Source organism: Aulonocara stuartgranti (genome assembly GCF_965226115.1).
Source record: "Aulonocara stuartgranti genome assembly, chromosome: 20".
NCBI classification, from domain to species: Eukaryota; Metazoa; Chordata; class Actinopteri; order Cichliformes; family Cichlidae; genus Aulonocara; species Aulonocara stuartgranti.
The window spans coordinates 22,522,783-22,538,442 of NC_138956.1; the positions used below are offsets into that span (position 1 = coordinate 22,522,783).

General features: G+C 42.3%; 1 protein-coding gene across 8 annotated transcripts in view; it reads left to right on the top strand.

Moving 5' to 3' along the window:
* LOC309696527 (ankyrin repeat and SAM domain-containing protein 1A) overlaps positions 1–15,660 on the top strand; it is a 65,909-nt gene that overhangs the window by 20,799 nt on the left and 29,450 nt on the right. For all 8 annotated transcript variants that reach the window (XM_082517790.1, XM_082517791.1, XM_082517788.1 and 5 more), the window contains 10 exons: positions 4,665–4,961; positions 5,624–5,699; positions 5,792–5,893; positions 5,991–6,077; positions 6,253–6,422; positions 6,710–6,772; positions 7,609–7,741; positions 8,512–8,555; positions 9,770–9,863; positions 13,458–13,951. In XM_082517790.1, coding sequence (XP_082373916.1) covers positions 4,665–4,961; positions 5,624–5,699; positions 5,792–5,893; positions 5,991–6,077; positions 6,253–6,422; positions 6,710–6,772; positions 7,609–7,741; positions 8,512–8,555; positions 9,770–9,863; positions 13,458–13,951 — 1,560 coding nt within the window. The remainder of the gene's footprint in view (positions 1–4,664; positions 4,962–5,623; positions 5,700–5,791; positions 5,894–5,990; positions 6,078–6,252; positions 6,423–6,709; positions 6,773–7,608; positions 7,742–8,511; positions 8,556–9,769; positions 9,864–13,457; positions 13,952–15,660) is intronic.

A 15,660-nucleotide genomic window follows, 5' to 3' on the forward strand; every position in this document is an offset into this window, starting at 1 on the left:
AAAGACACAAGACTGCCCAGGAAGTCTTAGCTTTGCTTTATGAATTCTAATCTTTCCCAGCGCGGCTGCAAGCCTTTGGTGTCATTTTGGGTAATAGCCTTCTGAGATCTATCTTGTTAGTGCGTGATTGTCTGACCGCTCATGTGGCCTGTGGTAGTGCAGAGGAGATAATGCTGATCCCAATCTTTATAAAGCTGAATTCAATGCTGAAAGTCCTTCTTATATAACAATATAAAAGTGTTTCATCAGAAATTGCAAATTAACTCTGTACAATAGCATTTTTGAATGGGATTTGTTTGCTACAGGGCAAGCAGTCTGCTGAAATTAGTTTCAAACTGGGCTCCATATTTCAGCTCTCCAACTGTCATGCCTTCACTCTTTCAATTTCTTTTGTCTCACATGCAGATTTTAATGCAAAAGCAAAGTAGACCGACTTTCAAATAGTTTTTTCTAGTTATGCTTTGTATATATGCGTGTTCCTCTGACGGCCTATGAATAAACGAGTTCGGCTGAACAATGTAACAAAATATTACACAAGACCCTGAAGTGTCTGCCCTGTAAATGCACTCCACATAAATCATAATGTTAATGAGAAATGGAGTCTGTAAGATTTGTGTGCATATTGCATTTGTGCAAATGGGGCGAGCAACAAGACACAGGTTCAATTCCCGATTGGCTGGCTCATTTTGCTGATATAAAATGCTTAAAAATAGCCATATAAATAAATTGTATACTCCTACTATACAACTAGTGGGATAAACTATAAGTGCTTCCGTTATAAGCTAAAACTGCAATACAAAGCAAAGCGGTCGAGGTGTTTGGGAGTAAGTGGATGTTTTAGTGGAAGGCCTCTGTGTGGATAACATGCACCAGTGCTGCCACTGAAGGAGCCAAGGGTCACTGTCCTATTGCTGTGTGTTTCCTAACAGTGAGTCAGACGGCTGGTCAGCCATGTTTAATGCGATCAGATGCTGGGTGAAACATTGCTACAGTGCCCTGACCACCACTTTGGCAAGGGAGACATTTGGTGTTAACATGCTCATAAGCACTGAAGTCATGGTATGTGTCCACTGTGAGAGTCATTTTTCAGCACTATTATTAAATATCATGAGAGAAGAGTAAAAAGGGTGTTTCGGTATTATCTAAAAGGTTCCTTTGCCTGATTTTACAGGCAGCTTTTGCATGGTTTGAGTTTAGAATTGTACCTAAGGGGCTTCCTTAAAAGTTAAGGCACCTTTATTGCATGTCACACCTCTGCCTCTTCCAGGAAGGAAAAGCCACATTGCCAAAAAAATATAAAAGTCCTTGTATGCCAGATTTACTTGGATTACTATGGAGGCAGCAGACCTGCATGTTTGAGGAAGTGAATCATGCTGATATTTGTGTGTGTGTGTGTGTGTGTGTGTGTGTGTGTGTGTGTGTGTGTGTGTGTGTGTGTGTGTGTCATCGAAATGCTGAGAGTAAATCTGTTTAAAAAGCTGTGACAAATGCTCGATGGTGCGTCACAGATGAAAGACGTTCGGACCGTTTCTGTGTCAGTGTGCTTGTGTCGGTACACGTGCATTTGTTTGGAGCCAAAGACGAGCGCACAACTGTACAAAGAATCAGAATCAGAAACTTTATTGTCATTGTCATGAGAACAACGAAATTAAGAATGGTCCCCGATCATTGCATCATCCCTAGCAATATCAAAATATAAATAAAACAATAAAATTCAATAAATAAAATAGATAGATAGAATACTTAAAATACTAATAAGATATAACAGTAAAACATTCACATACATTCCCACACACATGCTTCAGACCGTGCATAGATTAACACAAGAGTGGCGTGATGGACATTTTTTTTGTAGTATTCAGATGTGTTATTGCAGTTGGATAACAGCTGTGTTTGAGTCTATTAGTCCTTGCTCTGATTGCCCTGTACCGTCTGCCTGAGGGCAACAGTTCGAACAGGGAGTGGCCAGGATGTGAGGTGTCTTTTATGATGTTTTGGGCCTTTTTAAAACAGTGGGCGTTGTGTAGAACTTCCAGTGTGGGGAGAGGGCAGCCAGTGATCTTTTGGGCGGTGTTAATGATCCCTTGGAGTGCTTTCCTCTGAGCCCCTGTGCAGCTAGTGTACCAGATGCATATGCAGTAAGTTAGAACACTCTCAATGGTGGCTCTGTAGAAGGACACCAGCAGTCTCTGTGTGATGTTATTCCTCCTGAGAATTCTCAGGAAGTACAGTCTCTGTTGGGCCTCTTTCAGCAGCTCGGAGGTGTTCACACTCCAGGAAAGGTTCTCCTCTATATTGACTCCCAGGAAGCGGAAGCTTGCCACCCTTTCTACACAGTCCCCATTTATGAATAGTGGTTGGATCTCTGCCTTTTTCCTTCTGAAGTCTATTATGAGTTCTTTGGTTTTTGAAGTGTTGAGGAGGAGGTTATTGGCCTTACACCATGACGTCAGCTGCTCCACCTCGTCTCTGTACGTAGACTCGTCTCCCTTGGAAATGAGCCCCACCACTGTGGTGTCATCTGCAAATTTCACAAAGATGTTGCTGTGGTGGCGAGGAGTGCAGTCGTGTGTGTAGAGAGAGTAGAGCAGTGGACTGAGCACACAGCCCTGGGGTGAGCCAGTGCTGAGACTCAGGGCTGAGGATGTGTGATGGCCAACTCTGACTCTCTGTCTACGGCCCGAGAGGAAGCTATTGATCCACATGCAGGTGCTGTATGGAAGCCCCAGGTCTTGTAGCTTGGCCACCAGTTTGTGTGGAAGGATGGATCATGGAAAATGATGAAACCACCCAGGCAGGGAAAACTGGGGTCGGTTTAATTTAGCTGCCAGAGAAAGGTTTTGTTTTGTTTTTTCTTAAGCCTCTTTTACATTTGTTTTGTTCAGCTCAGTTCATCCAAGAAAAGCCTTTTTTTGTTGTTGTTGTTAGCCTGCATTTGTGTCCCTTCTCTTGATAGGCAGGTGTCGTTTTGTTCCTCTAGACTCCACCGACTCTCTCCCTGCTCAAACCGTGACCTGCTTTGCCAGTGTAGTACAATACTCGCTCTCCCAACAAAGAAGGAGATACCTGCTGATCCCATCTGGCGTCAGGTTTTAGAGAAGGCAGTAAATAGGCAAGTCACACCCGTCTAAAACTGCCCTGTTGCCCTGCGTGACGGCCTGTCTTCGGTGGCACAGCTGGCGTCTTCCTCTGGGAGTCACCCAAACTGGCATCATGCATGTCCATGTGGGGACTTCTCATGCCAGCTGTCAGCCCTTTTGTAGGTGGCTCTGTTAGTCTGGAATGACTGACTCTCTGAATATGCGGTTCTGCAATAGCTGGCATTTTCTACCACACCCCATCTGTATCTAATATTTAAGAGAGCCACAGAGCTGCAGATAAATTGTCTTTCCATGTTTGCAGAAAATCACAAAATTGGAATTCTGCTAACACCCTATTGTGAAAGAAAGCACAGCAGGGTCTGCTCTGATTTACTATATGCATGTTGTCATTGTGTGTTTTGACTTGATCATGCAGGATTTCAGGGATTGCCCCCTGGTGGTTGCTCGTGGTAGAGATAACATGCTGGAAGCTCTCATGTCTATTGATTGCATTCCTGCTTTTGACTGGTTAGAATCAATTAGCACTAGTTACTGAGTTTATCTGGTCAATACTCCTGTTTCTTCTGTGTTTTATCTACTTATTTGTTAGCATGTTTCCTGCAGTACAAGCTCAGTCGTGTTTTTGTGCATGTCAATATAAAGGACATCATTCTAATACTGGCTAAACTTAAGGAGTCCTTCCAACATTAAAATATCATCACTGCATTTTTTTTTTTTTTTTTTTTTTTTTTTTTTTTAGCGCCAGAACAGTTTGTCGATACATTGATCAGCTGATCAAAAGGAAAGTCATCAAAAAAATGCAATTTTGGGGTTTTATTTTCTTCTCTGTTGAGGATTTGCTGCTTATATGTATATTTTCTGTGCAATAGAAGTATAGTTGAGTTTTCTGGACCCCGTTTTGGGGTTTTTGTCAAGCCGACCTGGACTTGTGGGGAGAAAAAGAATCTGATCGGCAGGGCAGACCAAATGTTATTGTTAATATCACAGTGATCCTTTGAGTGTATTTTTACTTTTCACTATGCAATGTGGGTTGTTGCTGTTTTGTGCTTTGGTGAGAAGCAACAACAAAGAAGCTTTATACATGCCTGACCCTTTGTAGCTCTTCAGTGTCGGTGCATTCTGACCTCTTGTCAAACCGGCCCATGTCTCCATGTCTCCCCACCCGCCTATGTATCCCTGCCCCTCTGTTAGCACCCTGCTGCCCCTGGCACTCAGTGCCACACAGACACCTGTCCTCATTAGTCCATGCATGCCTGCCAGTCCCCGCCCCCTCACCCCAATCAAGCCTCACTGTGTGCTTTTTTTTCTTTTCTTTTTTTTTTTTCAGGGTTGGTGGTTTTTCATGACCTTTCATGATTTGCCTGTACCCATCTGACTGGTTTACTCTCACAATGACTCAGTCGAGTCACAAATTCTGACTTATTGCAGACACGATTCAAGCATCTCTGTTCTATTCTTATCTCCTTAATTACACATTTTCACTTTACCTCAACTTAACTGTGCTGCCATTTTTTCCCAAGCTGCTTCTTACTTATTTATCCCCCCCACCACCACCGCCAACAGAACAATGACAACGAGACACCGCTGCACTGTGCCGCCCAGTACGGCCACTCTCGGGTGGTGCGGCTGCTGCTGGAGGAACTCACTGATCCCACCATGAGGAATAACAAGTTTGAGACTCCGCTGGACCTGGCAGCACTGTACGGCCGCCTGGAGGTTGTCAAACTGCTGCTCAGTGCCCATCCTAATCTGCTCAGCTGCAACACCAAGAAACACACACCACTACACCTGGCCTCTCGCAACGGACACCTACCCGTAGTGGAGGTGTTACTAGATGCTGGAATGGACATTAACTATGAGGTATGTGCATGTGTTGTTTTTGTTTTTTCTGATGTATAGTTACTTATATATTTCTTTTTACTGAAAAACTTCTGTTTGCAAGTGTTTCTTAACATACTTTCATGGCCCAAATCATGTTAGGCAACTTAATCTGTCCTTGCAGCACTTCCTCTTGCTACTTCCTACTAAAGCTATGAGATTAAATGTAAAATTCTTAAGCTCTCAGTTTGCAAAGGAACTGTTGTAGTAAGGCCAGCGCAAAGCAGAGCCGGCCTTGCTCCCCCTGGTGGGCCCTAGAGCTCTGGCTCTGTATCAAACTGTGCCACCCGTCTGTCTGGAGATCCTTTCTCTGTCCTTTTTTCCTCTGAATAAAAGATGTGGAGACTATTCAGCTTCCTTTAGGCTCTGCATCCGGCAGGACTTTAATTAGCATGGCCCTGTGAGCTGGAAAATGATCTGCTTTGATTTCTCAACCACATAATTGTCAGTTCAAGAAGTGGACCAAGTAGTGGGCATGAATCCACACAACATGCGCTACGTATTTTACTAAAGTGTTGGTGCTGGAACAGAACTGCTATATTCTGTAGTCTAATTTTTTGGTAATAACATAGGAAATATTAAGAACTTCTGTCTATTATGTTTCTCATAAATTCGTATGCTTTTTCATTTTCTTTCCTGCTCAGACAGAGAAAGGCAGTGCACTCCACGAAGCCGCTCTGTTTGGGAAGACTGATGTGGTGCAGAAGCTTCTCTGTGCAGGTCAGACCGTAGAGCCCTAAATCTACATAACTTCCATGTATTTAGGAAAGACACGTACTTAGCACATGACTGTTACTGTTGTCGTTTCCCAGGGATCGACGTGAACATTGTCGACCAGAAGGGCCTGACAGCGCTGGACATTGTCAAGGACATGCCCTCTAAGAAAAGCAAACAGATAGCTGCCCTGATCCTTGGTAAAGACCAAATGAGCACATACAGAGCTCCAGTGGGAATTATTCTCTTATTTATATCACATGAAACAGCTGCGATACAATCTCTCGTTTGTTCCAGGTCATATGACTGGAAAACCCCCTGATATTGACCTTCCCCCTCCACCAGTGCCTCCACCTCAGGAGAGCCCAAGCCCACGGAAAAAGGGTAAGATTTATCGGGAGTCTCCTGTGAGAGATAGTGGGTGATTTTTGCCTTCGCAGCAGCAAATCTTTAAGCAGAAGAAAAAAACCACTGTGCAGGAAAGTATGACGATAGTTTACCTATTACTTTGACTTGAGAACTTGTTTTTGCTTCAATCTTTATCCATTTTGACTTGCAGGTGACCTGGAGAAAGTCTGTGAGCTAATCTCGGGGCTGGCCCTGGGGCCCGAGGAGGAGAGCCCTTATGAAGCTCTGTTTGAGGCCACTTCTTGCCACTCTTTAGACAGCCTCACCAGTGGGAAGTCCTCTGACAGAGACTCGGGAAGGCCTGATAGTGAAGCTGGAAAGGTCAGCAGTTTCTGATATTTTTTTTTTTTTTTTTTTTTTTAAAGATGTTTTTAGTTGAAAAAACCAATACATAAACTTATAAAACTTGTACATACCAAGACATAGAGTGAGGCACTGAAATGCTGAACTCCCACTAGAGGGAGATGGTGATCCTCTCTTCTTATGACAGTGCTACAAAAATCCACCAGTGTTACTTTTCTTGTGTTTCAGTGTAGGTTTGCATGTATCTTTTAATACTGATAATGAATTGATTACTTTTTATTACATCTTGTATTGCTGACGTACAGAAAGATCGCCTGGTTCTCTCGTCACATCCTGGACCTGGTAATGAAGAGGAGGTGAGCTCAGAGGTAAGGAAGTAAAGCTGTATTCACATGGTGATAGTGGTCTAGTGATAGCTGTGGACATCATCTATGATCTTAATCCCATGCAAATCAACCACTGAATCTGCTTTTTAAAGAAAAAAATGTACGTATGCAAATTTGGATAGTTTTTAAGGAGAATTTGGATAAATACACTACATGGATAACCATTCAAGAGATGAAATTGTTAGCTTGCATTGTACGAATTGGTAAGAAGCATTTTGCTGTCTTTCATTAGGCTCACAATTATCTGGCAGGATATTAATAGTAGCATGATTACACAGACACGAGTAAATCACATCAAGTCCCCCTGGTAATACAAATCCTATGCGAATAGGTCAGAGGTCATACAGCCAGCAGAAACGGTTGCCATTTAACGCCACAGATGCTCACACGCGCACATGTAGCTGTTTGCAAATGGTCGTGACAGACTACTTTTAAAAGTTAATGCCACTGAAAAGTTAGACATGTTTTCTAACACTATGACACAGGGGCTGCTGGGAAAATAACAATCTGTCACTGAGGATGCCGGTTTCATCTTAGCTACCACCCTTTTCATTTCCTTCAGCGCTGCTACTCAGTTCAAATGGCTTCTTAAGAAACACTCAGCTGAGTGCAGAGTGGAGCACATGTAATAGGAAAGCGGAATTGGAAAAGGCAGCGTCCGAGAACCGTTCTGGTCTAAACCGTTGCTGATCATAGTGGGCATATTGTGGATGTTTCATGAAGGGTTTCCTATTGTAAACAAATATTTTCACACAACTGCCTCGTAATTTCTAACCCGCTACTTCTTTTTCACCTTTAATCCTTTGACTTTTCTGCAGGCCCTGTATACTAGCAGCAGTGCTGATGAGAAAAGGGAGCCAGCGGAGGAGGAGGATCACACATATGAGTTGTTGCTGACTGCAGAGACAAAAATCCCACCACCACCTAGCCATGAGCCCCACTCATATAAAGGTAATTGTGTTTATTCAGTACAAAAAACAACAAGTAACATTTCGAAAAGGCATATTTTTCCAGCAATTCTTTTTGTTTGTGCTTTACGAAGATATTTCTTGGTAAAATGCAGTCACTCTACCTTGTTATATCTGCATATAAATCAGGAGGTCCTTCGTTCCTGACGTGAATACGGGAGAGCTCTGTCTCTCAGGCTCTTTTGCTGCTGTTTGATCGCAACAGAGCCTCAGCAGACCCTCCTCAGTTGTGGCTGCTGAATGGCACTGCATGTAATTGGATTAAATGGGATTAAATTAGGAGGCAATTTTGATCCCTAGTTGTTGATGTAGATGTTTTAAAACCGTACCCTTGGGACCTTTCAGCTTAGTCAGCTTGACTATCATCCAAAGAAAACTGGGCTGAAGTGTCTAATCGTGGATGTCATCGGGCCTTCCAGATGGAAATGATGGTGTTATAAAAAAAGAATAACTTACTGTGTTTTTTTTGGGGGGGAGGGGGTTGTTGAATTGGACAGAAATGTTAAATGATTAGTTTTTCATCCGTTTTAAAACTGCTCTATCATGTCTCTGTACTCGGTGCTGTTTAAAAGGCAGGAAGATTAATCTGAAGTCTGTCTGACGCTTAGACCGATAATGGCGGCATGCATAATACATGATTTTATTATCCATCACTTTGACATTCTCAGCGTAATGTCTCTTCTGAAAGTCAGAACCAACAATGGATTTTCTGTAACTCTTAGTTAACCAACGTTTGTTTTCTTGTCTCCTTAGATGACAATACCACTATACAGTCTTCCAACAGTGTCCTACCTCAGGTAAACTCTTTTGTTCATGTACTATAACTGCTTCAAAAATAGGTTGCTATTTGAATACTAAAATTATAGGATTGTACCCTAGTTGCTGCACTGTATGTGGAAGTATCCTACTATGAGTTGTGAAAAGTAATTCGGTCACTAGCCCAAGCATTGTAGACCATCATGCGCTTGTGGAAGTAAAAATGACAGAACTGCTGCAAAGCATCATATCAGCCCTGACGTTACTTCTGGTAGGCCGAAGATTCAAGCTGAGCCAGCAGCCCTGTATGACAGTCCGAGTCCCACATGCACAGACAGAGTTAACTGGTGGTTTTCAGTTGGTGATAGATGTGAGGTGGACAAAGCATACATGGAATTAAAATCTACATGAATGTAGTAGTAAAATATGACCAGTCTGGTCCATCCATTGATGCCTGTCTGATCTGTACGAGGGCTTAACATGTATACATGTGGAAAGGCACGAAACTTGCCATATATATGCAACTGCAGAGGAAATAACAATCCTACTTTGACTAAAGTGGTCCTGACAGAATGTTTGAGAAATTATACTGTATAAAAATGCATGATTACAGCTGTCTAATTTGTATATTAAGTAGTATCTGGAGGTTTTTTTTTTTTTTTTTTTTTTGGTTTGACAACAAGCTTCCTATATACTGGTTTGAAGAGTGAATGAGTGGATAATTTTTGACCCAACCCAAGTGATGATAGCAGGTTTTAAAATTAAGGTGACGGTCTCTTCAGAGTCAGAAACTGAGTCATATGTTAGCAGAAGGCAGAAGTCATCTTAAACGGCCCCTGATAATAGTGCGTCTTAATGTTGTAAATCTACCTACTTTATTTATTGCCATTGTCTTTTTTTTTATTGCCCTTTGATATCTATCATCCAGTTAGCAGCATTTTATTATTGCTGTCAACCACCTCTACAGCCCCTCTGCTGCACACAGTATATACTTGTGTCTTAATTTGCAAGCTCCTATTAAGTTGGCTGTGCTTCTGACCTGCCTGATGATGATGATGATGATGATGATGATGATAATAATAATCTTTTAGTAGTAATGCAGTTGATCAGGGAGGGTATGTCTTCAGGATAATAAGCAGGATAATTAGTCTGGCTTTTAGTTATTTGCTAACTGGGCTTCAGACGAGCTACTATGATTGTTTAGAATCACAGAAAATGTTTTTATCATCTGTTCTTTCTTGCTGTCCTACTTTAGCATAAACCTTCTGCCCCAAACGACCTTAGAGCCCCAAGTAAGACGAAAGACACCTTGCACCCTCCAGGAAGAGTGGGCCCAGGGGTGCCGGGAGGTGAGTACGGTCACTGTCCTCAGGTTTTAGATACCTAATAAGGTACAACAACTGCTGCTGGTAAAGCTGCGTGAGGGTAAGGAAAGATGGACCTGACACATCAGACTTGGAAAATTACAAGCCAAGCATGTCAGTGAAATAGGAGAAATGCATCTCAGTTTGATGCATTTGAGATAGGCTGGCTTGGATTAGCGCAGCCGGGGAAGTGCACGATTGGTATTCTCGGGCAGCAGAGGGGATTTGGCTCGTCAGGGGCAGGTTGACTGACATTCGTTGGCGAGTGGGTTAGACTCGTTTCATTGCCAATGTGAAACTGAATTCTTGATCAGATCGTGACATTCCTATCTTAGATCCACATCCCCGCCTAAAGCTGGATATGCCACTTCATCCAGTCAGGCACGGAGCAGAGATGAGGAGTATAGCTGCTGGGTTTTTGCTGATACATATACAGATGTCTTCATTGAATAAATTGAGTTTTGGCACGTGTTTGGAAACAACCTGCAAAAAGAAGCCAGTTAGGCTTCTCGAGTTGTTTTTATGTAATTTCACCACGTAAAAAATTATTGGCCAGCTGCAGTAACATTAGTCTGTCTGTTTGAGACTTCTCTGACTTAAAATAAACACAAATTGAAAAACGGAAAATAAGAGTGTGATCTTATTTGTTATAATTGCTTATATGAATTGGAAATACATTTTTAGCATCTTTATTCGCATATTCAGTGTTTCTGTCGTGTCACTGTTCCTCTTTGAGTTGATGTAAAAAACCACTGAACAGCTGGCCCCTCAGATGTTTACCGTAATGAGTTTAAACATTAAAATGTTATTAATTTTCTACAAGAGCAGTAATTCTTTTTTAACAAAGCTCAAGGATTAGCAACTTTAAAGTTTAAAACACACGGCAAAATGTTGTTCATTTCATTTTTTTGGTTCCTTTTTATATTTGGGAACTCTAAAGTTATTCTCTTCATTTCATTTGTCAAAACCACAAATTTGGTTTCTACTTAAATAACCCTGTCTCTGACCTGTTTCCTCTTTACTTTTTGAGGTTTTGCAGATCAGCCACTCAAACCTGGTTCCTATTTTATGTATTACATAAACCCAGGCAGTCGGCGGAGGCTAAATATTTAGCTTTGTTCATGTTGATGTGATCTTTCTTGTAACTTATGTGGTCTATGGACGGTCAGTGACCAAACCTCAGCAATCTCTGTGGCAGGTGGAGGACAGATGCCAAGTCAACGATATATGGTGTTTAATGTCTGTCTTCAAACACATTCCTCCTGCTCTCAGCAGCAATCCACATTTTCGCAACAGACCTACTGCTGCTGATGTATTATAGCGTTTCCAAAGCAGTACCTGTAAGATCAGAAGTTTCTCCACAGATAATAATAAAAGAATAATAATAATAATAAATTTTAAAAACACCCATTTAACTTAAATATTACGCTGTTATGAGCAACGTTGGTGAGGAAATAAACCTCAAAGTATACATGCTGTTCCATTAGTTCACAACCAGAGTGCAGTGTCGTTTCTGTAGTTTTGATACTTAGCTAAAGTTGTTTGTGCTGCTTTTATGAACTGTAGCACATCAAAGGATAGATGTAAGGAAGTTAAGCACCTGTGTGTTTGTCACACTTCTTCTGCATCATTATATATGATGCTATGTGGAGCCCAACTGATCAGTGGGGCCGATTATATTGACTGATAAACAATAATTTAAAAGAACTAAAGAAGGGATGTAAGAAACAGCCTTGAACCATGTAATAGGTGTTGATGTTGTATAGTTTGTCCAGGGCTGGGCACTTTGCAGTGTATAAAATGATCTTTTATGGGGGAGGCTCAATGCGCTGCAGTGAGTTAAATATGATCAAATTATGTACTTTAATACAAATGTCCCCATGTCATAGCCTTAGTACCTTGTAGTTGTGCTGCAGTGCACTACCAAGAGTTTAAAATGTCTTTGAAACTCAAACAGAAACAGTGCAGGTTTTCCAGGGACATATGGATTGACTTTGGATTGTGTAGCTAGTGAAGTAACAACCAGCACTGATTCCACAGCATCTGCAATCCAAACATGACATCATCAGGGCGATATGGAGCTGTCGCTGCCAAATGAAATAAACACCCCACGTCTGTGGTGACTTCACCCAATATAAAAGAGTTGCAAAAACATCAGATTGCATGTGTGCGGGTTTTCCATCCTAGAACTGTATAGAAAGGGGCTCCGGTGGTCTTTGCAAGGGTTAACACCACGTGAGTTTGTTGGAAGCACATGGATGTGATCATAGGGCGTTCACGCTCCCTAGCTGCCAAGGAGAGGGTGGGTGTTTGGCTGTGATCTTGACATATGTGTGCAGTACACTCACTCACCCACACACAAAACACCCCCCAACGCACACACACTTTTCCCAAGCTTGTGAAAAGGGAGTTTAGGGTGTTGTTTGGCACACTCCCTCCCAGGAAATGATCCCTGAAATAGTACTGAGGTAGTTTGGTGTAGATAATTCTTTTCCTATACTGATAAAATGACTGCACTGGGCACATTTTTGGCAGGAAGCTGTTTTGTGAAGGACACACAAAGTGCTGCAACAGGTCACTACTTTTCTTGTGGTGTCTCTGCCCCAGATTCCCTGTCACCAAACACTCCTGACCCTTGTCACCCTGGCAGAGACCACACAAGCCCACACACTCCCGCACCATGTGTCACAGGACTAATTATCAGTCTGGCTGCTGGAGGACAGGGTGATTCAAATTTCCATTCCTCGCCCTCCGTTAGGCGCTAGAATTAGAAGCTAGAAAACACAGAGGGCGCACACTTTAAACAACAAAACACGTCACTGCAGTTGAAGAAGACAGGCTCGGCACGAGTTAGTTTTTTTTCTTTTTCCCTCAAAGCAACATATCGATTACAACAGGTACTATCAAGCTGTGGCTGATTTGATTGCGGAAAATAGGCTTAGGTGGCAGTAAGTCCTTGGGAGAGGGGAGGAGGAAAAAATCTCATTGTTCTTTGTTGCACTTGCCATTGAGTCTCATTAAGGAGTCGTTTTTTTGTTGGAGAAGACGGCAAACAGTAAGTTTCACTCCTCTTTGTGATATTTGTTGTGTTGTATTCATTTTTCTCTGGCATACACTCTTGGAATTTATGTGTAGGTTTGTTTGAAAGTTTAGTTTAGTCGGAAACTCTGGGACATTCTCAGTGTTATGTCATTTTAGGAAAACGGGCCTAACAGACAAGTAGGCCTCTGTGATGAGGGCTGTTCACAGAGATGACTTGCTTCAACTCCCTGTTGCAAAATACAGGCATTCAGGCACTAGCAGATAGCTGTCAGACGGCTACAAGCTGAGTTTGGAATTCAGGAGTCATTTCTCCAGCCAACATACGCCTTTTCTTTGCTCCATCTCTTCTCTCTCCCCCTTTTTCTCTTCGTCACTCCTGGTAGGAAACAATTACAGATCTGTTTCAGGGCTTGTGTGGGTGGTTTCTTATTAGCCACACTGTAAGGATCAGCCCCTCAGTTGGAAGTCTACTTTCCAGCCCTCACAGACTGCTTTCCTTCTTCACTGACTTTGTCTATTCCCTGTCTCTTTGTCTAGATAACTCACAGCTCAGCCAGGACCAGGAAGCAGGTGTACCAGAGCAGTTCACAGGCCTCCTACACGGATCTTCTCCTGTCTTTGAGAGCCGTGAGGAGTCCTTCCGGCTTCCAGGTGTTCTGCCACCCAATCAAGACCAGCCAGAAACAAAAAAGAGGGCCAAAGCTAAAGAGGGAGTAACGGCAGCTGCGCCGCCACCTAGCCGTCCTAGCATGGCCGCCATCCTGACAGACTGTGATCCAAAAGCAATTTATGCTACTGTGAACAAGGAACCCAGGGACTCTGTGGCTGGTGCTGTATCTGCTGTCAAGATGCGCCCTCCTGGGGACCTGAAGCTGGCACGCAGCCTGTCCAAGTCTGACTCAGACTTGCTCGTGTCGCCTCCTAATGAAGAGGAAGGAGGATTGGGAAACCGTAGCGAGTCTGTTTCTAACTGTAGCACGGCTAAGAAGAGACTTGAGAAATCTCCCTCTTTCACCTCAGAATGGGATGAGGTAAGTGTTTCCGCTTGAAATATTTAAGACACACACGGGGGGGGGGGGGAGGCTTTAGTGTCTGTACTGTTTAGTGTTTATGCATGTACAACCAAATATTGTATAATGCAGGCCAGTAAATAATAATTACATGTTTCACAGATGTTTAACATGAATAAAGGTGACCTTTTTCACACTAATGTAACTGCAAGGTAGCAGAGTGACAGCAGGTGAAACCACAGACTGTATATTAAAGATGGATGTAGCCACCGTGACATCAGTCACCGGTTTCTGGACTCTGCATTTTGAAGCCTCGGTGTTAGTGTTTAGGCTGTTGCGATGTTATTGCCATAACCTGCACAGGTAAAAGGCACAGACACGTGTATGTGCTAGGTAACAGACTCATTCATTATTAGAAGAATTCCACTCGTCCCAATTGTAACGTGTAAAAACAAACCTAATCTGGAGATCTTTGTTTATAAAACATTTGTCATGAATCCCATTGGATGGAAAAGATTAATATTGTGTGCATAAGGTTAATATAGTTCAAAAATGTATTGACATTCACATTATTGGACACGGTTTTTAAGCAAGTACAAAAGTTGACTTGTTTTGTTTAACAAGGCCCGCCTGATGCCTCATCATGCAATTTAGGTCAAAACTTGTCTGGAACAAACTTTTTGGCAAAACAGTAAATGATGGAATATATCTTTGCACATATTTGCATTAGTACATTTCTTTTGTTAAAAAACTGCAGTGTATAAAAATATTTTCAGAATTCTGTGTTTAAAACTTTTTTTTTTTCCCCCCAAATTTGTCTCAATCCCACTATGTGTTAGTATCACAGAGCATATTCACATCTAAATATATTCCCCGTGCATGCAGCGCTTTAATGTTTTGTCTGGGATGTAGATAAAGAGCTGAGTAGAGACACAGCGGGAAGAGATTAGAGAAGACAAGAAGATGGGGATAAAACAACTGAGAGACTGGAAAAAATAAGACAAGAGACAGAGATTTGGAAATTGAGATTCAGAGAAGACGTGGAAGCCGTAGATCCGTTTCTTCGGCTCTTGCCTCCTCCTGTTGTAAAGACGTGAAACTCCGACCTGAATCTCTATAGAGACTGACAACCCGTCAGAACACAGAAAAAACACACAGCTAAACAAATACAGTATAGAACCCTTCCTTTTCAGAGTTTGTTAGATTTTACTCTTTTAAGAAACACAAGTTACCAAGAAGGTATAAGTTTTATAAACCTTGGTTTTTAGTATTGCAGTCATTAAACAGCCACACAAGATACAGCTGGCATGGTTTCCTCATTGGCTCTTTTACCATTATCCTAAAACAATCATCTTATTGTTGGCAGAATTAAAGAAATCCTCTGTAAGCTTCTCAGTTAAGTTTTGCATAAGCTGTCCACTAGCCTCTCAGTAATTTTCCCTTGTTCTGTTTGTGTTCTGCTCCATTTCTGTTACTGATAACTGCACTGCTACACACAGTCCAGAAGTGACTTGTAGGTTTCATTTGTGATGCCTGTCCATCCTGAGCAAATCGCAGGCTCGGATAGCACTAATGCTTTCTCTTCCCACAGTGAGGAGCTCATGTTGCTGCCTAGTGTTCCTTTACATGACCCTCTCAGAACAACCACAGTGAGCTAATTGCAGATTTGAGGTCGATGTCTTGGCTACTGCGGGCCATGGTTTGCATGCAGGTGGTCAGTTTTTAGACGC